We start from the raw sequence: 26058 nt of genomic DNA, 5'->3' as shown, positions 1-26058 counted from the left end.
AGAGAGCTCCAAGCATCCTGTAAGACTATATGTCTTAGGTACAGGTAATTTTATTACTCTTATTTTCTCATTCAGCTCTCTGACACATCAAAATACTTTAAGGTCATAAAATCAAAATAAAATAAAAACTGGCTTTGTGTAAAGGTTCACTTCTACAAGGAAAATTCTAGGTGAAAATTAAATAAAACTCCAGCTGGACAAGTGTCCATAAGCCTTTCAACTTCTGTGAAGTTCAAAAAGGATCACTGCCTCTCATTAAAAAGAAATGCATCAGGTACACAGTATTGACTTCTCTTAGGCAAGCTGCACCAGCTGGGGATTTTAGACAAGGAAATTCCTTCAGTGTAAACATTCTTATGTGACTAAAATTGTGTATTTTTCTGTATATGGGAGGTTTTATTACAAAAGATCAAAGTACGTTTTGGCATCATTACTGAATTAAAACTGAGAATGATTTGTTGAAACGTCACTTCAAGAATTTCTAGTAATGTTATGAGAACTGACATATTTTGAATGAGTTCTGGATTTCAAAACATTTACAGAAATATCTTAGATAAAAGATATTAAATAAACTCATACTTCATATTTTTCTTTTGTTTCCCAAAATGACCTTTTCCCCTGATTTCAGCACTGATGGAAATATTTCCAACAGTTTTCATATTTTCACAAAAGGCTAAAGCCATTTGCCATAGTAAATTACGTACATCCTAAATTGTTTAGCTGAAATTATGAACTTCCTAACATTGAATATTCAGTACCATATCAGAGACGTACATCAGCATATTGTATGATAAAGTGTCTCCGTTGTCCATCTGAAAACACAGAAAGGACATATTCACCAGGTTTCCCGTGGCTCTCTCGCACCAAGAAGTCTCCTTGTTGTTTTAACAGCTCCTGGGCTTCTATTCTTGGAATTGCACCATGATACCAGTCTTGCTCAGCCAATGGTTTCTCAGTGGTTGATATTACATCAAAGAACTTGGGAAAAGTATTGAAGAAAAATGTTATTATAACAGTACATTTTTCGAGTTTACTTTTATATGAAAAATATGATTAACAACAATAATTTCTATTTCTTTATCTAAACCATGTATTTCTAGTAACAAAAAAAATCAAGGCTCTTACTTTTACACAAAAGGCATACTGACCATGTTCTTTTCTATTACTTAAAAAATTAACATATAAAAAATAGAAGTTAATGGAAATGTCCATACAACCATGTAATATTTTTCACGTGGCCTGCTACTTTTCCTAAGCCATTCCGATCAACTCTCACATATTCTGACATGCTATTAACAACAATTCAAAATTAACCATTTCTTTATCCAGATAGAAACTTCTTAGACATAAAACCATAATAAATTGATTTATACAAAGCAATTGATAAGTTGTTTTGACAGAAATCACCAATTGCATCAGAAATCAGTTCATAACCCTATGAAACATTTTTTCTAGCATTTAAACTGTAGCACAGAATATGTATCTGGGTACACTGTGCTTAAGAACTTTAGCATAGAGTTTCTGAAGGCACAAAGATTGTAAGAAATTATTTTCACTGGCTATAAATGGAAGGTAATTAGTTTTAATCAACAATTTAACATATCAATTTTAACAAGCTTAGATTGTTTAAGAAAACACTGAGGAAAACTTTGTAATTTGTTCAATGACCACTTCAGATTTATTTGTTATGGCTACACAGACAGCCTTTAATTAATCTGTATGTTATTCAAAGTCATGAGTGCCAGAGCTCACAGGAATTCTCAGTGCCAGTGGTAAAGCTCTGAACAAAATAACACAGTGCATTGTGAGTTGAACAGATACATGAATGTGTCCCAAGCAAGCATGCTGAACTGCATTTTAGAAGATGGCATGAAGACCCACACCTCAACTATAATCATACAGATACAAATAAAACATATGATTCTGAATTAAACTCTCCAACTGTTCTGCCCTAATAAAAAAGAAGTGTTTTTCTTTGTATTATCACTGATGATATGGTATTTCCTCTACAGGGATGGGGAAAGAGAATAGAAACATTCCATTGGTGCATGCAAGAGAAAAACTTGACATGGTGCAGCTACGGGCATGGTGGAGGCCATCTGCAAATCTGAAGTCTTCCTGGGGAGATATTCAGGTTAAGATGACTTACCTAGCCTAAACACACTAGGAATAATCTCAAGACTCTCTGAGTAGGAATGACCAGACCTAAGAAAAGGAGTGTACTCGAACTTCTTGCTTCCAAATATCTGTAATTCTTCAGCGCTTTTGTAGTAAAGTTTCTGGTATAAAAAAAAATGCCTTTGCCTGTGGGTTCCTTGCTGCCTTTCTAAGTTACATCTCAAAAGGTCTAGTTTAGTCCAGGATCCTGACAGAAAACTGGAGAACATACCGAAGGGCCTGACAGAGCCTCATATTGTCACACATTGACAATGGGATCTAGAGCCCTGGGCATGTAACAGCGACAACTTCAGACATGAGATTTGATGCCAGCACTGTAACCAATAGGCTCATCCCTAGAAAGAGCAAGTATGCCCTATTACAGATTTATCTCTATTGCAGATTCAGAGATAGGAGGGACTATGTAAGAAACAACATCAGCTTTAACAGAAAGTGAAAAATCAGAGTTTTCAGGAGTAAAAGATGTACTCCAACATACTGTGTTTATCAGCACAGTGAACTACTAAAAGTCCAAGATATTGTTTGGCCGACATATATTTTGATTTCATCAACAGTTAAATACTTCTCAGATCAGAGCTGTCTGCCACTGTTAAATTACACTAAGTAATTCTCTTTCAGAAATTCCTAAAAGAAAAAATAAGTTTTCAAACTCATTAAATCATAGAATCATAGAATGGTTAGAGTTGGAAGAGACCTTTAAAGGTCATCTAGTCCAACCCCCCTGTAGTAAGCAGGGACATCTCCAACCAGATCAGGTTGCTCAGAGCCCTAGCCAACCTGACCCTAAATGTTTCCAGGGATGGGACACCCACCACCTCTCTGGGCAACCTGTTACAATGTTTCACCATCCTCACTGTAAAAAGTTTCCTCTTTATATCAAGTCTGAATCCACCTCCTTCTATTTTAAAACCACTACCCCTTGTCCTATGGCAACAGGCCCTGCTAAAGAGTTTCTCCCCATCTTTCCTGTAGGCCCCCTTGAGGTATTGAAAGACTGCTATAAGGTCTCCCCAAAGCCTGCTCTTCTCCAGGCTGAACAGCCCCAGCTCTCTCAGCCTGTCCTTATAGGAGAGGTGCTCCAGCCCTCTGATCATCTTCATGGCCCTCCTCTGGATTTGCTTCAACAGGTCCATGTCCCTCTTACCTTGGGGGCTACACAGCTGGATGCAGTACTCCAGGTGGGGTCTCACCAGGGCAGAGTAGAGGGTAAGAATCACCTCCTTTGACCTGCTGGCCACACTCCTCTTGATGCAACCCAGGATGTGGTTGCTTTTTGGAGCGAGTGCACATTGTCAGCTCATGCTGAGCTTCTCATCCACCAGCACTTCCAAGTTCTTCTCCTCAGGGCTGCTCTCAATCCATTCTCCACCCAGTCTGTATTTGTATCTGGGACTGCCCCGACCCACATGCAGGATCTTGCACTTGGCCTGGTTGAACTTCATGAGGTTTGCACAGGCCCACCTCTCCAGCCTGTCAAGGTCTCTCTGGATGGCATCCCTTACCTCCAGCGTATTGACGGCATGACAGATTGGTGTCATCGTCGAACTTGCCAAGTATGCACTCTATCTCACTGTCCATGTTGCCGACAAAGATCTTAAAGAGGGCCAGTCCCAATACCAACCCCTGAGGAACATCACTTATCACCAGTCTCCACTTGGACACTGAGTTGTTGACCACAACGCTTTGAGTGTGGCCAATTCTGCTGAATGATCTGTCCATCACATCCTCATCTCTCCAGTTTAGACAGAAGGATGTTGTGCGGGACAGTGTCAAATGCTATGCACAAGTCCAAGTACATGATGTCAGTTGCTCATCCCTTGTCCACTTATGCTGTAATCCCATCACAGAAGGCCATCACATTGGTCAGGCATGACTTGCCCTTAGTGAAGCCGTGTTGGCTGTCACCATTCACCTCTTTATATTCCATATGCCTTAGCATGGTTTCCAGGAGAATCTGCTCCATGATCTTGCCAGGTGTAGAGGTGAGACTGACTAGCCTCTAGCTCTTCACGTCTTCCTTGCTTCCCCTTTTTAAAAATGGGAGTTACGTTATCCCTCTTCCAGTTGGCGAGAACCTCACCACACTGCCACAACTTCTCAAATACGATGGCCTGCAGCTTGGCAACTTCATCCGCCAGTTCTCTCAGGACCTGCATGTCATCAGGTCCCACAGACTTGTGCACCTTCAGGTTCCTTAGACGGTCCCAAATTGGCTCTTCTGCTACAGTGGGCAGTTCTTAATTCTCCCAGTCCCTGCTTTTGCCTTCTGCAACTTGGATGATGTCGCTAGAGAACTCACTGGTGAATACAGGCAAAGAAGTCATGAGTACCTCAACCTTGTCTGTGTCCCAGGTAACAACGTCTCCTGTTTCCTTCCCCAGACGGTTCACATTCTCTCTGGTCTTCCTTTTATCCCAGACATACCTACAGAAGCTTTTCTTGTTGTCCTTGATGTACCTGGCCAGATTTAATTCTGTCAGGGCTTTAGCCTGCCTTACCTGATCCCTGGCTGCTCAGACAGTCTCTCTGTAATCCTCCCAGGCTACTTGTCCTTGCTTCCACCCTCTGTAGGCTTCCTTCTTGATTTTCTGTTGGTCCAGGAGCATCCACGCAGGCCTCCTGGTGTTTTTGCTTGACTTCCTCTTTTTTGGGATGCATAGCTCCTGAACTTGGAGGAGGTGCTCCTTGAATATCAACCAATTTTCCTGGGCCCCTCTTCCCTCCAGGGCTCTGCAGCCAAGGCTGCTCTTGAGCTCTATATTTCCCACCAGCCCCTCCTTACTGCTGAGAACAAGTTCAAGCATAGCACCTCTCCTCATTGGCTTCTCTATCAGTTGCAAGAGGAAGTTATCATCCACACATTCCAGGAATTTCCTGTATTGCTTCAGCCCTGCTGTTTTGTCCTTCCAACAGATATCGGTGTGGCTGAAGTGTTAGAAAATGGTTGAGAAAGATGGTTGAAAATTTTACAGAATGTTATTTACTTGAACATTTATTGTTCAAATACGCTGAGTTCGACTTGTCAGAAAACCTAGACCTGTTCTACGCTATCAAGAAATGTTAATGGATTCAGAGTAGCAAAGCCTTTGACATAGAAACACATTTCTACTGGAGAGGAAATGTTTCTAAGGATAAAAGGACAGTTCAGGGTCAACAAACTAGTTCATGGTCTCCAAAAGGAAGGCTTGAAAAAGAAAAATCTGACATGCAACTCATTCTATAACTTACTAAAGAGGAAGCCAACAAATAATAACACCTGCTTATGCTCGAACTGGGTCAAGTATGAGTCACTGTTCAGAAAATCAAAATCACATCCCAGACTAAAACATCTGAAAAGCCTTTATGACAGAGAAAAATCTTATGGAAGACCAAAAGAGCATTTTAGACATTGCTAACTATAGTATTGTTTATTCCAGTAATGTCAATCTTCCCCATTCTTTTAAGTTTGGTTAAACTAATATTTATTACTTCAGAAAGAAATAATGAAAATTCCACAACATATCCTCTGCTGATTGTCTCCTACCTTACATTTTGTCATATACCATGGGGCAATCATAATCAAAGTGGTTTCTCTGATGAAACAAGTGGTAATTATTCATGTTTTGAATGTTATTGAAATCACATTATTTTTATGAATAGGTCTTCCGATCCCCAACATATCTTCTGTATGATATAATATTCACCCTGACTAGCTATGAAAAAAAATACAGTTGAAAGAACAGAAAGAACAGTACAAATGTAAGAAATGTAATAACTTTAATAGTGTTTTCAACTCAGTGCTAAAGTTTCTACTGCATTTCAATTAGAATTAAATTATTTAAATACAAGGAAGATAGAGGAAAAAACCTATCCCCACAAAATTAAATTCCCAGCTCTTGTCTTTAAATTCTACTGAGTTTAAAATCAGTCAGCAACTTAATATGACTAATTAGATACCTGAAAGAATAAGTTTGCATTCTAGACCTTGATGTTTTACAGTTTCACTTGAGAGAAGAGACCTCTTGCTTATTTGTAGGTATACGCTTACAGAATCACTTAGTGATTCAACAGCTTAAATGAAGAAATATTTTTCTAAGATTTTTGTTGTTAATTTGACTGGAAGCTAAAAATAGACATTTAACAAATTCATGCAGAAGGAAAGGAACTCATTGTCAAATTCCTACTCTTCCCTCCCATCCCTCTCTTTTGTTTTGCCTTTTCTTTTTCCTTCAAGATTTTCATTTATTGCCATATTTAGTTCACACTTTTCCTTCTAGAGAAGGAAAATGCCCTCATCATGCTCCTCATGGACCTACTATTGTCCTCTTTACTTATTCAGTGTCCCCTTCTCTCTCCCTATCTAACAATCCATTGAAATAGTAGTTTTTCTCCAACAGCAAAGTGAAGCAGACCCCAGCTGCTGTCCTTATTCAAGAGGAAAACTGAGCAAACAGCAGTGTAGCATTTCGAACTCTAAAAATGAGATGTTTTTCCCATACTTATGCTGTTAATTAAAAGAAAATAATAATGACAATAGCATGAATAGAATTGTATTAAACTAACAGCTTAGTCAGTATTGTATTTTCTCATGTATTCTCAGCTCAAACTTTGTGTACTTCCTTATTTTCCCATCTTTAAGCAAACAAAATACTTTGTCAATACATTTTTTTCTCTCCCAATATAAAAGAGGGGCGCAGACACACTTGAGAAACGAAAGCAGTACCTTTAGGTTGATAATTTGAGATAATTCCCTATGTAATATCCTGCCTTTAGCCTCAGTGTACCTGTCTCACTCCCACATGCTAATATACCATATGAAACACTAACTCCACCAACTATTCTATAAACAATTAAAAAGTTATTCTAGAAACAATAATAGATGTCTGTTCCAAGCTCAAATGCCTCAGTGGCAAAAAAAAATAAGCAGAAGGGCAGAAGCTGGCATTCATGATGTAATTCATTCAGACTCTTCACTCAGTTCATTCACAGCACTGCACCACAGGTACACATCCCCTTTCTTGCGTTTTCTCTCCTCATTTGATTAAACTTAAGCCTCTTGCTGTTATAGAAAACTAGCTTGCATTTTGTCCAAGAGAAGCCACTTGAATCCCTAACCTTGCTGTTTTCTGTTCAAACTACACTTTTTCCCTGTATTACCCCTTACGGTCTCATTCTGAGAACATGTAAATCAAGTGCCAACACATGAGTCACAGTTAAACTCTTGGCTCCTTTTACAAGTATGGAGTTTCTCTATGACTTTCTTCAGATGGCACAAAAAATTGTTTTCTTTCATTACACACAAAATTCAACTTAACCCATCACTTAAATATGGGACAGTGTTTTCAGAATAGCACTACATTTAAATCAAGATATGGCCCTAATTTTAATATTTCAATATACTTAAAACATGTATGAAAATAGGTATGTATACTTAGTATGAAAACAGGAATGTATACATAGTATGAAAATAAATAGTTAACATTTTCAGACTATATTCTATAAAACAAACTGTGTCGGTCCTTTTCCTACTCTCCTTTAAGATCCATTTTTGTATTGGTCTTTTAAAAAAATAGCAACTTGTTCTATGTATATTACTATTATTTTATAATACACCTTCAATAATCACTCTGTGTACTTTGTTGATGGACAGTAAGTCTCAAGTATCAGTTTACACAGGAAATTCATTTCAGGAAAATACAAGAGGAAGGTTTTACAGTAAAATCTGACACCCCCCTAAGCAGGTACTCAAGTATTCTAACTGTTCTTGCAAGTTTCTACATGAAAACAAACAGAGTTAATACAAAAGCAAAAGAAACAAAGTGTCTCATCCATTAGGGAACCTGAACAAAAGCCAACTAGAAGTAAGAGACACTGAACAACTGTTTTTAGTGGAGATGGAAGTAAGATATCTAATACCTAATCACTTAAATAGTACCAGTTATTGAGGTGGTGGTGGTGGTGGCAGTAGTAGTAGTAATACGGTTTTATACTGGTGCCTTTATAACAAATATGGGGACTACAATTATTGCAATAATGGGTAAAACAAGCATGACCATCTCAGTTACTACAGAATATCATAATATACTGCATTTTCAGTAAATCAGACTCACTGGGAAGCGTACTTTTAAAAGTATAGCACAAGTCTGGGAGTTGCAAAGAACATATAAATTCTCTTTTTTTCCTAATGAGCAACAAGTTTTTCTGACATCCTATTATGCCACAATATTATTATGTCTGCTGATCAATCATAACAGTGCTTTTACAACATTATTTTAATGTAATTTTTGTCTATGTAGATGGAAATGCACAATGCTTCAGAAGAAAAATTCTACCTAAGCTGTAAAAATAACAGAACGTAGTATGACGCTACATGTCCCTGCTCCTTGCAGAGGGGCTGGATTAGATGACCTTTAAAGGTCCCTTCCAACCCAAATTACTCTACGATTCTAATTATTGATACTACTTACCGATGATGATCCGAGCATGGATTTTGGAGACCTTATAATTCCAGCTATGGAATGACGTATAGTGTCAAATCTTGAGACTTTGTCCTTCTTGTCCTACAAGAAAAGGCGGTATCTTCAGTGAAAACAAGCAAATCAGTATGATAACTGAATTACTGGAGAACATGGAATGTAGACTCTCATAGCACTGGATTTTAGTTAAATAAAAGATAAAGGCTAAGCCCCTACTGATACGAAACTAGAAGTGTCAACATCAGTGGGAAATTCTTTTGTATGCTAAAAAACAAAGAATATAATTCTCCGTTCTCCTGAAATACTTGTTTTTTTAAAATGACATTGATTTGAAACTATATAACAAAAAAAGCCCACATAGTAAAACTCAAAAATACATACACATGTACATTATCCTTACTTAATAAATGGAGGGGTTTTTCCCTTTAATTAACATACTCTTCTCTAACAATATACAACACGTAAATATTAGTATCAGTCACTGCAAGTTATAGGATCTATTTGTTTTCTTGCGCTACAAAAATGCATAGAAGCAGCCACAGTCTGGATTTTAAATTCTGTAAGAAGAGGGCTTTAACTGGAACGCTGAAATAGCCTCTCTAGTTCAGCATAAGTCAGTGTAAATGCCAAGATGCTCATAACTACTATTTTGTAGTGTTACAAAGAAAAATTGCTTCCAAGTTTTGAATGTACATCCTTGACTAAAGAAACTGAAAATCTGACAGTGTAATAGATGCAGCTCGAGTTTATTCGAGGACTTCCAAACAAGCAACAAAATCTATTCATTTTGTATATAGAGTATACCAGTGCTTGAAAATGACTCTGAAATGCAATTTAGTTTACAGGATATAGGTTAAACACTGTCTTAGTAAAATTTATCTATTTGGTAGCAAAATTCTGTAACGTGTCTTAATTTGTTTGCTGTAAAAAAAAAGAGTACAAAAAACAGTCAAATAGTCAAAATAGTAATAGGGAGTTTATTAGTCACTGAAACACTCATTAACTTACCCATCAATAACATTTTTTTTCTTTTTATCAGACTCAAGTAATATTGTATGCCACATAATTTTCTTATAATAAAACACTGTGCTGAGTCCTGATTTTTATAATATTGATTAATTCAACTGGCTACATTAAAAAAAATGTATATATCTAATTAACAATAAGGGGACACAGAGTCCAGTTTTGCTTGCATGCTTACTCATTGTGGAACAATCCGCTCATTTCACACATCTCTTCAGAAGTGAGCCATGAGATTTAGCTGCAATTAAATGTTTACTTCTCAGATGACAAGAAAAAATAAGTTACTAAAAGATGCATGATTTCCACTACACTTCCCCTAAACAAATTCAGGAGCTTCCCTTCTATTTTACACTAACAGTATGATTTTCTAATGACAACATCAAACTAGAAGTGAAGTTCTACATTCATCAGCTTTTTCTTACCAAAAAATGTTTTTAACAAGAGGGTTTTTTGACTCAAAGTACCAGAAGGACTCATGGATCAGGGCCCATCAGAGGACTTTGATAAGCACCACTGAATGACATACAGAGGTTAATAGTCACATTACATAGAACTAGCAGTAAAATGCAGATTTAAGATACAAACTTTGGTTCTGTTCAAAATGTAGTGCATACCCCATTCCAACTGCAATACATTTATAAACTCTGTTTAGTATTTTCATAGCACTTTTCCTCTGACATACTGAAACTACTCTGCATCTTACAGAAATGAAGACTCATAACTTGTCTGCACAGCAGGCATTCTCAAACATATGACAAACACAACTGTAGCCTGTACTGAGTTTATTTATTCCATTTAAGTATCTTGCGAGCAATTTCAATAAAACTGAAAAGCAGCCACAGTGGTCTTTTATTGTTCGGTTGTTTGTTTTGGTTCTTTTTTTTAATCCTCCATTTGCAGACCACCTTAGAAGGACCCATTACATCTTGCAGGACACCAGTTTTCACTGAGAATAGTATACTCACCAGTGTGAAGAGATATTTTAATGCATATTAGACATAATTTTTTTCCCTGAACTAGTATAAAAATACAATCCAGAATAGCCCATCTACTTTATACTTACATGCGTGCACCTCTGTGTGTGTATGCGCGCGTGTGTGTGTGTGATCTTGTTAGTCAAGTCAGGGAGTTATTTTAGGTCTGTTCTCCAAAATAAAAGGAAATACACATCTAAATTGTCTTTCAGTGACCTCTACCCTAGCCACATTACACTTTGAATCTCTCAGCCAAGGCCCTCACAATTTAGCAAACGATTTAGTACATGAAAGGATTATGTCAGGATACTAGGCTCTTTAAAATTTCTGAGGGAGGCCAACAGAGAGCAGATATTCTGTGTGTCCTCATGAAGAAAAGTCCATTATGATACCACACAATACTCATTCCAACAAACATCAGACATCTGACCAACCAGAACAACCATGCTGGCTTTGTAGTCATCACATACACTTCGGCGAAACTCGTAAGACACACTATTATTTGACTAATAAACTTGACAAGGACACTGTAAAGTAATTAGGAGTTCTGCATCAGGGATACTATAGAGAGCATTATGGGGTAGTACACTTGCTAGTACACATGATGCAGCTACTAAAACACACTAGCTGATTCAGTTCAATTTTAGTTTAAAAAAAACTACTCTTGGAGATATTAGCAAAATGGTAACACAATTTGTCACTTCCTTTATTTTACACTACACAATTTTCATAAAAAAGAAAACTAATCTGTGAGCCATAATATTTTATGTAATGACTGAATTACTGCAGAATAAATCACAGTTTACCATTAAGAAGCTAGATTTGTATGAAAATATATACTGTCATTAGAGAACATTTTTAATCTGTTTCTTTGTCTGTGTTTAAAAGTCCCTGTGGCACAAGAGCGTATCATACAAGGAATTGTGAAAAATGCATTGACTGATATTACCCTTTGAGGGCTAGCCATTTCTAATTGCTCTCCAGAATAAATTAAAATGAATCTCCACCAGACTTGGGACTGGCACTTCGAACAGGTCATGAATTTTCTATCCATCGGACAGGTACACCTTGCAAAACTGCTCAAAATCCAACTACTCACCCTGGAATGATGCAATACTGATGAACTTCTATATGGAATATAAACAGTTATTTTATGGATGGGACTTCCTGTCATTATCCCCTTGGGTAAATAATGCCAAGTACTACTGCTTTTATTTCCAAATAATACAGAAATAATTTACTAAGACAAATAACTCTTTTGTTGAGAAAGTGATTGACAGTAACAACTTGTAATCATCAGATTAGAGTGGTCTGTCATATCTTACAAACAACCGGTTTTGGCTGCAGCAGTGTTGTAATTTCTCTGCCACAAAACAAGCAATGCTGAAATCCTGCTCCTAGTTGTATACACCTCAGACAGACTTTCCATTCCAGCTTTCTTTTTCCTTCTTAACAGTTGAAACAATTACCACAGCTCTTTTGAAGAGATGTCACATCAGACAACCACTTCAACACTCTTAATTTTACTTTCCATTACTTTCCATAGTTCTGTCACTAGGCAAAACCACTGCAGATCTTAGAATGCAAGAAAAATAATACAATACATCTAGAAGTGTCAGACAATCAAAATGACAAGCCATAAAAATCATATTCACAATGGTATTTTGAATGAATGTAAGCAAGACAAAGCAACAGGGCATAAGATTTTGCTTAAATTGAACTGCCTAACTTAAAAGTCCAAGAGAGCTTTTTAGCTGTATAAATCCAGAGAAATGGCTGTACCTTAGATGTTATTAAAAAGGAAAAATAATCTATACTCTTTTTAGAAAGGCAAGGAAATAAGAAGCTGGAGAGAGATCAAGACAAAGCAGAATTAATGCTTCTGAGGGACGGGCAAATAGTAACACTATCTCTACTGATCAAAAGGTGGAAGATTAGCAATAAGAGGGATAACGGACAATGCAGCATAAACTGAATATTGCCATAAAACCTAGCTGGATATGTACGTGTTACTGATATAGATAGCCCAATACTTTAATATTATTCTACTCAAAGGACTGCCTAATGAGTCAGGAATGAAACATCAGCATGGATACAGAACTTGAACGTGGGCTTGCAAATGAAATTAGAGAATCTTCCGAGGAAATATGAGGAGGACTCTCCGACTGAAAGAGAAGACACTCTCAGGAGGAAATATGAGGAGGACTCTCCAACTGAAAGAAAAGACACTCTCAGAAGACACATTTCAATTACAAGAACATAATCAGTGGTATCTAAAGGATGAGCATGACAACGTTGTTCCCGAGATTTGGCTAGGGAACTGGTCCTCAGAGATTTTGATGACAACTATTTCAGTACAGTACAAGAGCTCTAAGATAAAACCAGAAGCGAGGAATTCCTGGTAGTTATATGTTCAATGAACTTATAGACAAAAAAGACATACCAGATAGTATTTGCCAGAGCAATTAAGATGCTCTCCTTTTTGTAAAGTGAATGCTAGCTTCATTTCTGGTTTAAAGATACAATTTCCCTGATGAAAAAGGTGCCAGAACAACATTAATCTTGAGGCTTCAAATTTAGATAATGGGGATTTTTGCTCTTAGAAGGCTACAGATGACTGGCATGAAAATGGAGTTTTGTGATTTATAAGCAAGAGTTCTTTAAAGAAGCTTTAGAGAAAATAATTTTCTGAAAATGATCCTCTGCATTAGTCACTTAAGCAATGAAGATGTAATTGAGGAGGGGCCCCATAAACCAGTAATAAACTTAGATTATGACAGTAACTCTGGCTTGCCTGTCGATAAGTGGATATACTAACCACAAAATCTTTGTGCGTCTGTTTTACAGGTATCAGCACAAACGAAGAGATGTAAATGCTGACACATACTAAAATCTGAACATACAGTAGAATATGCCTGATGTCCCTGAAGTCTATGATTTCATTTCAGAAATAAGACTAATCTCATACCTCACAAGGCTTTTTTTTCTCCTCAGCCATGACAGAATTAGGTATTTCAGAAAGACCACATGTAGAAAAACAGATAAAGAATCACACTCTCTTCAGCAAACAAAACAGTATATTAACATGGCACTCAGGGGATAAGTTGCTGGCTGAATATGAGCTGATTATTTGAGCTGAGCAGATCACCTGTCTTTGGAGCACCTTCCCAGGAACTGCAAGATGCATTTTCTTAGTTTGCTGCTGTAGGTACCTAGAATTGGGAGCAGCACTGTGCAGAGCCATGAAGATCTAACAAAGAGTTATTAAAAATTAAAACATTCAAAGCTAATTAAAAATATCTCAAGCACACAGTGAAACCAATTAAACAACACAGCTATTCAAAAATCATTTGTGTTTTAAACACAAGGAACACCTTCCAAACCAGCAGAAATTATGCATAATTAATGTACACACATTGTAAAACACTGCACTGGATGTAAATTAAGTTCCACCTTCTGAATTGCAGGGGGTGGCCTGAAAAACAAGACTTACTGCTGTGAAATTTAAGAACACCTATATTTTCTCAGACTAAAGATAACATCCCAGGCCATGCCAGTGACCTAATGGTCTGTAAGAAAAGGAGAATGATAAATCTTCAGAGCATATCTTTGTCTTCTGAGTATCTGTGGTATAAGATTTGCCTTAGTAGGGTAAGATGTGATGTTTCTACGTGTAACAGTCATGGAAGGAATTTTTCCATCTGCTTTCTGAATCTATATAAAACTATTAATAAACTCACTGCTGTAGCAACCAGTTGCACAACTTAATTACATGTTTGTAAAGAATATATTTGTCTTGCGTTGAATCATGCACTTACTGTGGTTACTTAATGGTCCCTACTTCTCGCTTCTAAAGAAACAATTTATGTTTCTCTATTCACTTTCTCCACATGACCCAACACCAAATACACTGTATACGTCTTTATCACATTCCTGTTCAATCTGCTTTTTCAAGTCTGAAAAGCCCAATCTACTTATTCACTAATTCTACAGAAGCTCCTCCATGCATCTGAGCTCTGTTTTGCCTTTCTGAATTCTCCTATAATTCTGTAATTCAGCAAGCTGAACAAAAAGGCGGCTACAGGGAGCCAGGCTTTCCTAGGTGGTATGCAGCAAATGGACAAACAGCAACAGACCATTTGCGTAGAGAAAAATTCCAGTTAGATAATGAAAAAAAAAAAATTATAATGAGGATGGGGATCAAATACTGAAACAGGTTGTCCAGAGAGACTTCCATCACTAGAGCTGCTAGAACCCCAACTCTAACAAGGCATTGCGCAGCCTGATAGAACATCAAAGATGACCCTGCTCTGAGCAATAAGCAGGATCAGATGGCCTCCTTGAGATCTCTTCCAATTTAAATTACTCTGCAGTTCTCTGGTATTTGGAAAGCATGTGCACATTAATTTATACAGTGCTGTAATATTTTCTTCTCTATTCTCTGCTCACTTCCCAAAAAATTCTAGCATATCTTTTTATTTTGTTCACTAAGTAAACAGTTACCCGATATCTTCAGGAACATTCAGACCTTATTCTGAGTGGTAACTCAGAATTCATTACTGGTCTATCAAGCACTGTTACTACAATCTGTTCTGCAGGAATGTAATTACACAATATGATGCTAATATTAAAAAAAAAGACTGCTAGAAATAATATATATAATTTAGAATAAGTCAAGGAATTCACTCAACTTATTATCAAAATATATTTGCTTTATTTCCAAACACAGTTTTCCGCTCTTCTGACTACTTATATGGATATGATTACTTATATACCAGAATCTGGAAGGTGCAACAGAAGCTCAAAAGCAATTATTTTTGTTCAGGGGAAACAGAGAGACAGAGAAAAGAAAGAGCATTAAACAGGAGTTTGTCTCCAGACTATTTAGAAACAAAAACCTGAAAGCCTTTGGCAGATTTTACTTAGGAAAGCCTCAGATTTCAGCAAACACTGTGTAAATAAATTATTTTTTTTAAAAAGGAGCATGAATACTAGGATTGACCCTTTGCTTTCTTTTTGTATGACTATCAGAACAGAATGTAGAGTTAAGTTGTCTGCACTATGCTTTCTGTTTTAATTAGAGTTTCAAAGGATCAATTTCTCAGGCTAAATATGAAATGTCAGGGAAATGTCACCTTCATATTTGAAATTATTAATAAATCTTCCAAACACACAAATATGTATTACATGTTTTTAAGGAAGCAGAGTATCTCTTAGTGGGGGCTAGCAATAACGTAGATGTCCAGAGATGAGGTACATTTTAATTATTATATACTAAACAGACTTTTTATTTTTTAAAAAAAGATGGGATTTTGATTTTACCTAATTATCATCAAGTATGTCAGCTATGCTCTAGACAAGAAGATGACTAAACATTCCACATGTACGCTGAGGCATTGAGATCCTGTCCAATAGATATTTTTGCAGACGGAAAACGTAGAGAGACAAAATCTTTTGTATGGCAGATAGAGAGGCCCCTGAAATTCAGTAAGGAATTCCTGCTTTGCTTACTGAATGTATCTTTATGCCACTAAATCCTAATATACCTCCATCCACTGATAGCATAATGATGCCAAATAAAGCAGAATTTATTTCAATAAAGGCAATTTAACAAACTATTTCAGACTTCTGAAAGCTTAGAGTCAAATTTGGACTTAATACATATTTTTGAAAAATTAAGTTTAAATGTCATTATCTTATGTAACCGGGGAAACATGGAATCATACAATAGTTTGGATTAGAAGGAACTTTCAAAGGTCATCTAGTCCATGTAACAGGAAAAATGTAGGCTTCCATCCTACAAAACCTAAGGCTGGTATGTAAGAGCACAGATGTGAATTGTCTCACTGATTTCAAGAGTACTTTTATTAATCAATAATGCTTTTATTAACTGAATCTACAAATACTTTTTTAATTCTTACACTATCATGTTACTTGTTTCAAATAATCAAAAATTATCTAATTTCAGTCTGTACAGGATCTGCTATAGCTGAAACTGAAGTACCTGATCATAATACGATCCTTCTCCTCCTTGGCTGTCATTGCCAGACACAGTAAGAGATCCTCGAATATACACACAAGGCCTCTCATGATATAACTCATGAGCTCATTAAGTTGCAATAGGAGAAAATAAATCAGACTCTACTTATTTGTACTGGAGTACCTAATGTTCACAAAAGCAAGAAAACCTACATCTCCTCACATCCCCTGGCAGCTTGCCACCCAAAAAAACAAGAGTATGGTCTTGTCCGGTCTAGCTGCTGGTCCAAGTCACCATCTGACCATCTGCCAGGACATCTTGCTCAACATTCAGGCTGTGCTGCCGCTTCAGAAAACAAAGAACCAAAACAAGCCAAGTGAATGAACTACTGCCACTGTTCCAGGCAAGAAGTGATCAAAACAACCTGAATCACAGTCAAGAATGGATGTGAGATAAGAGTATACAAACAGAGTGGGAATGTATTACATTTCTTCAAGTACTTGCCCTGTTCCCAAACATTTTCGTCTTCTAAGCCAGATATAATTTTTAGCTTAGAAACCAAGGTTTATGGTTTGGCAGTTACATATACCAACAACACCAGAACAAGCAATCAGTGAAACACTGAGATTCCAAGAATAAGACTGTAAATTTTAGGACAATGAAAAGCTCAAAACATGTTAGAGAAAAATGTTAAGAGATCATAAAATGAACAAAGCAAACCAACTGTGAGGAAATTCTATATTTCCATCATCTAAACGTTATAGTTTGTCAGACAGCTATGAAAAGCACATCCTTATTAGCTAGAAATACATGTGCATGCACAAATCATTCAAAGTTTGCATCAAAAAAATGCTCCTAAGAACTGCTAAGAGGCTAGTTTTATTCGATACGTTATTACTGTATACATCCAGCTGAAACAGTTTCAGGCATGTATGACTCAAATTCTACAGAAACAAGTAACACTATGTCGTAGTTCAGCCGCAACGGGGACCAGACTACGCAGTCTCTCTCTCACTCCCACCACTCTCCAAGAGAATAGGAGGAGATTTGACAAACAAAAGAAAACCAGGAAAAAAACCAAACACATGGGTTGAGATTGAACAAAAAGTAAATTTAACAGTAATGACAGAAGAAAACAAGACAGTGATGGAACACAAATACAGTACAATATCTCACAACAGATCTCCACATCCAGTCTCTTCTAACTAGCAGGGCCTCCCTTCAGCACCCTCCTCACTTATATACTGAGCATGATGTCAGATGGGATGGAATAGCCCTTTGGCTAATTTGGGTAAATTAACCCCAGCTGTTAGCTAATTAGTTAACTATCCCAGCCATAGGGGCTACCAGCTTCAGTTCTCCACCCAGCTCAGGTAAATATTAACTCTATCCTGGCCAGAACCAGGACACACTAGAACTGCTGCTCCAGAGTTGTAATCAAGATCAACACTATAGCTGCCATTTGAAGCAACAAAGTTTTCAATGTGAAATATGTTTTAAAACTGCTTATACACATGCATAGACACACGCACACAGAGATTGATCCTGCCATCATTCTTTCAAGTTAAAAAACAAAACCCAGAACTTGAGCTAGAAAGAAAATTCTTGATAAGGTAAAGGAAGAAAACGATTTATTTCAAATACACACGTCTATTACGCTGCATTACTAGTACTTGGTAAACTTAATCTCTATTTGACTAAATTGTTATAAAACATCAACCGATCAGTTTTCCTCTACTGAAGATCAACATTAGTGTAGAAAATAAATTCTATGTCCTGAAGTTTTCACATATTCAATGAAGCTGACAGTGGTTTGGGTACTTGCTAACAAATGACAATATTCCATAATAGCACATCCTCAACTGAATGATAAATTTTCAGGCAGCCAGTAGATAGTTTAACTTTTAAAAATGTTAACATCTAACTCTTCAAACTAATAAATATCACTTAAGGACGAATACAACTTAATTACAACCACTGACTTAATAAAAAGAGGTAGAGTCATCCCTGCTAACCTATGTTCAAGAAAGCCACCAAAACAGGGAAGTTTAACAGGAGAACAATTTGGTGAAATACAGCTATATGGGCTGATAACACAAAGCCACAGGTGAAGAACCTCCAGGCTACATTTTGCACGACACGTGAACAATTTTACAGGTGGCTGAAGGACCAAACAACGTGTACAGTACACCACACAATGAATTCAGCAGATTAAGAAGATATAAATAAAACTTCCAGGTATTTTTATGTGAAGACCTGGGCTGTTGAATATGAAAAGTGTTGCACTAAATGTCCAAAAAAACCTCAATTCCTAATGGTTTCAGCAACAGTCAGTAGATTAAGCAAGGAAATAATGAAGATCACCCACTCTACCACAACTATGTTGGTGAATCCCTGGAGAGCAGCGCACATGCCAAAGAATGTCACCTGGAACCGGAAGTTGTCTTTACTAACCCTAAACTTAAAATAACAGTAAGAGGCTTGCCAGAAATCTATGTATACTTACATATACTGCAGACTGAGTACCACAAATCGTTCTCCTTTTCTCACTATGAGTAAAAACCTGTGTTCTGGTTATTTTAAACCTTCGAAATTCCAGATAGGAAGCGAAGTCACATTTCACCAAGGCACAAAGCATTAACTGTTTTCTGTTCTTTATTCCTGATCTGCACAGGCAAAGCTCCACAATGGCATCAGTATTCTGACAAAACATGATCTCATACAGCAAATCTGTCCAGCAGTTTGTCAGGAGGGGATTAGAAGACAACAAAGAGAAAAATTGGAGCTATGAGCTACAAGCAGGTGAATTATTGCTGCCATGGAGGCTAGTCAAAACATGTTACAGAAAAATATAGGGAATACAGAGCAAAGGTAAGAGATCAATCAGAAGGATAGTTCAAAGGTTTCTTCCTACAGATGCTGAAAACAAAGTTTCACCTGTGCTCAACTCAAGCAAAAGTTCCCTCCCAAAGGAGATTTTCTACAGAAGACTGCACCTGTTTAGAGTTCAGCATTTTGTATCCAAAGGAGAAGACATCGATAGACAACCAGAGCAACTAACTGGATGCTGTACTAGCTGCATAAAGTGAACACTGAAGCTACGGGAGCAAATAATCTGTGCACCAGCCAACAATGCAGAGCACTGTGCCAGCTGAGGGTTATACAGCCCAAAAGATATCCAAATACAGTATTTATAAACATAGCATGAACGGAATACAGCATGCTGCTAGTGACTGCACTTAGCATGCAGGTCAATTACTTTAATTAGAATGCGTTACTCAGGAACAGAAGGAAGTACATAGTCTTTCCAGATCTCATTACATATAGCTGTAGTTTGGATGTGGTTCCTCATTAGTCACAGATACATACAGTAAAGCTTGCTAAAGAAATGTGTCTGACAAGTCTATTGGTGGAGTCCAGATTTAAGGCATTTAAGCCCAAGAAAGTCTGGTCCCTGGAAAAGGATTAGAGGCAGCTATTGAAGCAGCTATACTCTGAAGTGCCAAAATCTGCTAGGGGAACAGTGGCCAGAAATCGACACGCAAGGAAGGAATATCCTCTCTATATTGCATGACCTTGAAATCCACAAGTAACCATAAATCCTTCCAGGATTCACAAGACACCAAGAACTAAATACTCAATAGCTGCAGACTCCCAGGCCACAGACAGGGATTTGCAACCCAACTTCAGCAGAGGTCAATGCCAGCTCACAGAAGACAGACTCCATTGGGATGGGGGACACCCCCAAGTTTTCCCCTAACCTCAAAGGAAGTTCCTAGAGGTCTGAGAAGAATCTAGTCCCCCCAGCCACTCGCTATGTGAACTCACTAGACGTGCATTGTCTGTAACTTTATTACCATACTTTTCTGACCAGCTTAAAGTAACATTTGTTGGATTTTGCCCTCTCCACACTGCCAACCAAAAACTGGCACCTGCTAGTGAAGATCCCTCTTACGTCTCATTGACTGGCTCTAACAAAGCCACTCTGGCAAATGTATGTCAAGTGAAATAGCACTATATATGCTATGTGATCTGATAGAAGTAAAGACTTTTTCTTCACCCAACAAATAGTGTTACAAATGCAGACTGGTGATTGTATCTTGTTTTGAAAACCGTACTGTGAGAGGATGCATTTGTTTCATCACAGTAAAACAAAGCTTTACAGCATTAACCTAGAAAAGCTTCAGTCAGATGGGACACAACAGGTTCTTAACCAGATCCACACTTACAAAAGCTGTATTAAAGAATAAAACTGGTCCTTTCATAACCAGAAAGATTTTGTAGTACAACTAGATTAAAATCTGATCAAGAACTTCTGCTTGACAGCGAGCATAGTCAGAATGAAATGTTTGCTTCTGGTTTTCACAGATCCCTGCATCAGTTTATTAGTAAAATCAGCTTGCGTATTAATAGACAAAATCATACAGCAACTTTGTGACAGCTGCAACACAACTTTAGCAGAATATCTGAGATAGGCTTAATGAGTAATATTTGTAGGGTTCAAATTTAAAATTAAGCTTTTATTTCTATAAATAATATCCACTGGCATAACTGTGGGAAATACACTAGTGTTTTTAATCAGAACAAACACGCATAATACACAAATGCCCACTCCTTTTTCAAATAAGGGAAACAGCAAACTAACAGTGTTAGATGTTTTCACACATTAAGTAAACAACACCATGAATATCTGCCAACTTAAACAACAGAAAAAGAAAAATGCAAATTCAACAAATACAGAGTGTTCAAACTCTGAGTAAAGTCTCTGGTCCACTGAATTCAGATCATATCTCAGATCACAGCTGTATAAATCATAAACACAAACAAGACTATTCCAAAAATACAGACATCAAGGAAGAACGACTTAGTGTGCAAGTCTCAGTAGTGGTACCAGAGAGGAAAAGATTTCAATCCCATCCAAGGCAAAGTTCATAAATTGTAGCTATCATAATGAGCCAAAATAAGTTAGGTAGCATTTCTCCTGCAGAATTACAAAAAAGACTTTGAGTTGTTACTCTCAGTGGTCAACAGAAGGAGTCTTTCATATGTTTCAGTCATTACTCATTAAAAGGGGATGCCCAACCAAGGGGCCTTCCCTCAAAGTTAATCAGTACTACCTATTAAGCATCCTCTGTCAAATCAAACACCAGTCTATCCTGTTACAGAAGAAACTTCTTCCCCTCCAAAAAGAATCAATAATTTCTACAGATCATGGGTATAGTTATAGATGACTCAATGTGTCAACTTCTTAGTAAGTATGTTGTAGAAAGTAACTGAGATGAGACTTAGAATCATAGAATCATAGAATGGTTAGAGTTGGAAGAGACCTTCAAAGGTCATCCAGTCCAACCCCCCTGCAAGAGACTTCAGTCAGCTTGGTTTAAAATACTTATTTCCTCACTAATTTTCAGCACATATTATAAAGCTACATTTCATTACCACACTGTTCCTTAGACGCTTCAATGCCAAGATCAAATTGTAGATACAATGATCCATATAAACAGTGTTAATTTACAAATGATTTATATAAATCCCACAGACTAAACAGATAAACCACACAAAAGCAGCAAGTACTGCTTGTGCACATAACTGCACATTCAGTTATGTTAGCCATTGTGAAAGTCCATGTTGTCACAAAGTTTTAGCAAAACTAGCTAAATTTAATTTAAGGGGAGAATGACAGAAGTTTATATTACATACAAACCAAAACATTGAGTGGTTTTATTTCATCTTAGTACTAGAAGCCAAGATCTAGAAATAAAACATGTAATTCTGAGGCACATCAAAACTGAACATTTTCAGATATAGCTCCTAATTCTTTGAATTCTGAGGCCACAGCCCCTGTATCCTGTATACTCCTTTATTATAATATTCATGCTTTGATTTAGCACCCAACACATCACAGTGGCAACACATGTTGAAAAAGGCAAAGCCACTGTCTCATGCAAACAGTCTCTCTCACGAAATTATACTAACAGTGACAACCTGTAAAACAGCACACGCATCTTGAAATTGTCACGTTTGATCCATTTTCTCATCCTCTAATTCAACTAATCTACAAAGCAACAAATTAAAGCAGTTATTTCACGAGGCAAGCAAGTAAGCGTCTATCAGAATGTAAATATCAGCATCCTAAGGGCACCGACAGGCTTCAGTGGCCCTGACCAGTCTCACCTGGAGATTCACACTAGCCCCACCCATGTGCCCACCAGCCCCATTTCAGCTCAGGCACCAAGTCCTGGCCTGAGCTGTATCATAGGTACCTATCTCTGGCCCTGCCTCCTGGATGGATTCTTCATAGGTATGTTGAGGCTTTCTCCAGTCCTGTGTTTGGTCCTCTGTCCTGGATAGACTTTGGACCCACATTGTAGTCCTGTCTCTGACCCCTTCTGCTTTTGCTCCTGAGTGGGCTCCTAGTTGGACTCTGAAGCTGATTCATTGCTCTGCTGCTTCTGGAGCTGCCCATGGACCCTGTCAACGTCACACTCTGCCATTGTGCTCAGACTCTGTGGGATGGCATCCCATCAGTGAGGGTCACCCCTCCTCTCCAAGCAGTTGGCCCCTGCTGCACCATAACAACTATTTAGGACTCATTTCTTACCATATCTCTGGATATTGCCTACGCAAGGAGATTTTCAAGTGCAAATCTCAAAGAAAGAAATAGAGGAGCCTTTCCCAGTAATATGGTTCCATTGTATTAGGTTTGCATGGCAACGTTTTGTTAGAGGGGCAGCTACAGGGGTGGCTTTTGCGAGAAGCTGCTGGAAGCTTTCCCGATGTCCGACAGAGCCGATGCCAGCCGCTCCAAGATAGACCACCGCTGGCCAAGGCCGAGCCCATCAGCGATGGTGGTGGCACCTCTGGAATAACATAGTTAAGGAGGGAGGAAAAAAACCCGCAAAGATGCACAGATTTGGTTTTATTTCTCATTATCCTACTCTGATTTGATTGGTAATGAATTAAAGTAATTTCCCCAAGTGAAGTCTGCTTTGCCCATTACAGTAATTGGTGAGTGATCTCTCCCCGTCCTATTCTCAACCCACCAGCCTTTTGTTATATTTTCTCTCTCTGGTCCAGCCGAGGAGGGGAGTGATACAGCAGCTTTGATAGGCACCTGGCATCCACCCAGGGTCAATCCACTACACACATATATCACAAGTTCCTGCGATACACTGAGACAGAAAATATCTATAATCTCATTTCTCTCAAAATGTCATGTTTATGAAACTTAATAAAGCTGCCAAAGGTTAATAGGAAGTCAGATGAAATATCTCTTCCAACTGGTTGTAATAATTCCCTAAAAGGGTTAATAGAAAATAAATTATTTGACTAAGAACAGTACATGCTCATGTAAACGCTGATTAGGAACCAAAGGATCAGTTAGGAGCACCTGGTAAAGAGATTATCTAAATTCAGCATCTCACAGATGTTGGATTTGAACTTTTTTCCCCAGAACAACCTCCTCTGCTTTCTCTCCAGCTGAGACAAACATAATACATTCTGGAAGAGGACATATCTTTTCTGGGTTTTTTTTTAACAAATGTCTTTTATTAAAGGCACTGAGTGAGACTAAGTAAAACTTGGAGGCAGGCAAATCATTCTTAACCACTCTATCTTTAATTTGGTTTTTGTTTCTTTTTTTTTTTTAATTGTACAGATCTATAACCTATTTTCCAGACAATAAACTCTTGCATTCTGCAATTAAGAAACTTGAAAAAAAATATTTCAAAAAAATTACTTTGCTTACAGAAAAATTCTGCAGTAACTTCCAGAAAACAAATCTGCTTTTGATCCACACAATCTTACAGATCAGGAATGTTTGATTAAAAATAGACGTAATTCACTAGAGTTCCAATAGTGCCCCAAAAGTAAAGGCCTTCAATCACTTTTCAAGAATGACACATTTCCATGCATCTCAGCTGTGATACTCCAAGCTTTCTTTCTTCTTAGAATCAGGACATTAGCTCCAGAAACTCTTGGATATCTATTATTCTCTTCATGCAAATGTCACTGCTTTTCACACACTACTCTAATACAAGAGTTAAATAAAGATAAGTTCCTTGTGGCCTATTTCTGTACCTCCCCTAAAAAGAAGCTGAGATAAGTGATCCTGGAACTTTTTGACTGGATTACAGTGACTATCACGTCTCACAGGGGACTTTCACTTTCCCTACCGTTAAAGACATTTTTGAGCCAAGAACTTCAAAGTGTCTATTGGAAAATGAGCTTCACCTGTTTGGATATTAGTATTTAGTATTCTCTGCGGCTTAGGTTATCAAAGACATCTACATGGGACGGGCAGACATGAGTCACAGCTTGATGTCAGGCAGGATACCTTAAGCAATCCAAAAGTGAAATTAATGTCAATGTTCAGGCACCTGGATCCCAAGTTGACCCAAGTTTTACAACCGTCTTACTGCAGGACGATCCAAAGAAAAAAAGAATCAGTAATATCTGAAACATGCTATTACATTTACCACACTGTTAAAGATCACTAACAGTTAACAATAAAAAGGAGAACAAAAAATTATCTGGTATGTATCTTAAGGTTAGTGCTCTGAAAAACAGATTAGATTGCCATTCTGATTTCTCAGTCTGTTAACAGGTTAGAGCTTCCTCACAGGGCAGAAAACAGCAAAAGTCACAAAGCAAACCATAAAATCATACGTTTCAAATCCAGCCATAAACTACCGCCAGCACTAGACTAAAATAATAAATTCTAATTCCAAGAAATATTTTATAGTAGATTTCAAGACTTCTGGAAATATAATAATTGCCTTTCAGAACAGAGCTATTTTAACTAGCCACTTCAAAAAGCAAAAAAGAAAAGGAGAGAGATGATCTAAAGCAGCCAAATTCTATCACATTATTTCCTGTGTGTCACCTAAAGGCTATGAGAGTTAATAATCACACTAATTCACAGTCCCATTGCCACGAAAAAGATGCAAGTAGCCAGTGGTGATAATTCTGGCAAAGAATTACTACTTTTCTCCCAGCACACAGAGAAACATTCCAACACATACTGAAACATATTCTGAATACCAGTATATGATTTGTGTTCAAAGGGAAACTTCTGAGCGAAGCTTTCACAGAGAAGATTTTGACTGAAATAACAAATCCTCAGTGGGTATGCAATACTGCAACACCACTATGATGAAACCTTCTTCCTCAAAGAAAACTGAAAACTCTTGAAATATTTTTAGCAATTCAAGAACAGCATAGGTACTTATCTCAAGTACATATACTCTCCTTCATATGGAGAGGGTAAACTAATTCTGCACTTAAAGTGTTCTGAGAATTTTGTTTACTCTGAAAAAGCCACCTCCTTCAACTCCTCCCAAAGTTCACTCACACTTCTAATTTTGCCCTTCCCCAAGACTAGGTTATTTGCTCAACAGTTTTTGTTAGATAATATGCTAATCTTAAGAAATATGTAATTTCTGAGCCT

At 37.5% G+C, this 26058-nt stretch overlaps 1 protein-coding gene across 4 annotated transcripts in view; it reads right to left on the bottom strand.

The window, feature by feature from the left end:
• FER (FER tyrosine kinase) overlaps positions 1–26058 on the bottom strand; it is a 180661-nt gene that overhangs the window by 91847 nt on the left and 62756 nt on the right. For 3 of the 4 annotated variants that reach the window (XM_086770908.1, XM_086770911.1, XM_086770910.1), the window contains exons 11-12: positions 8625–8717; positions 775–978 (exon numbers count right to left, since the gene is read on the bottom strand). In XM_086770908.1, coding sequence (XP_086627034.1) covers positions 775–978; positions 8625–8717 — 297 coding nt within the window. The remainder of the gene's footprint in view (positions 1–774; positions 979–8624; positions 8718–26058) is intronic. The other variant, XM_086770909.1, reaches the window with a different exon arrangement.

This window comes from Chlamydotis macqueenii, chromosome Z (assembly GCF_036417535.1).
Source record: "Chlamydotis macqueenii isolate bChlMac1 chromosome Z, bChlMac1.mat, whole genome shotgun sequence".
Taxonomy (NCBI): Eukaryota; Metazoa; Chordata; class Aves; order Otidiformes; family Otididae; genus Chlamydotis; species Chlamydotis macqueenii.
The sequence above is the reverse complement of the archived record's forward strand: the minus strand, read 5'-3'. Positions and strand labels throughout refer to the sequence as shown.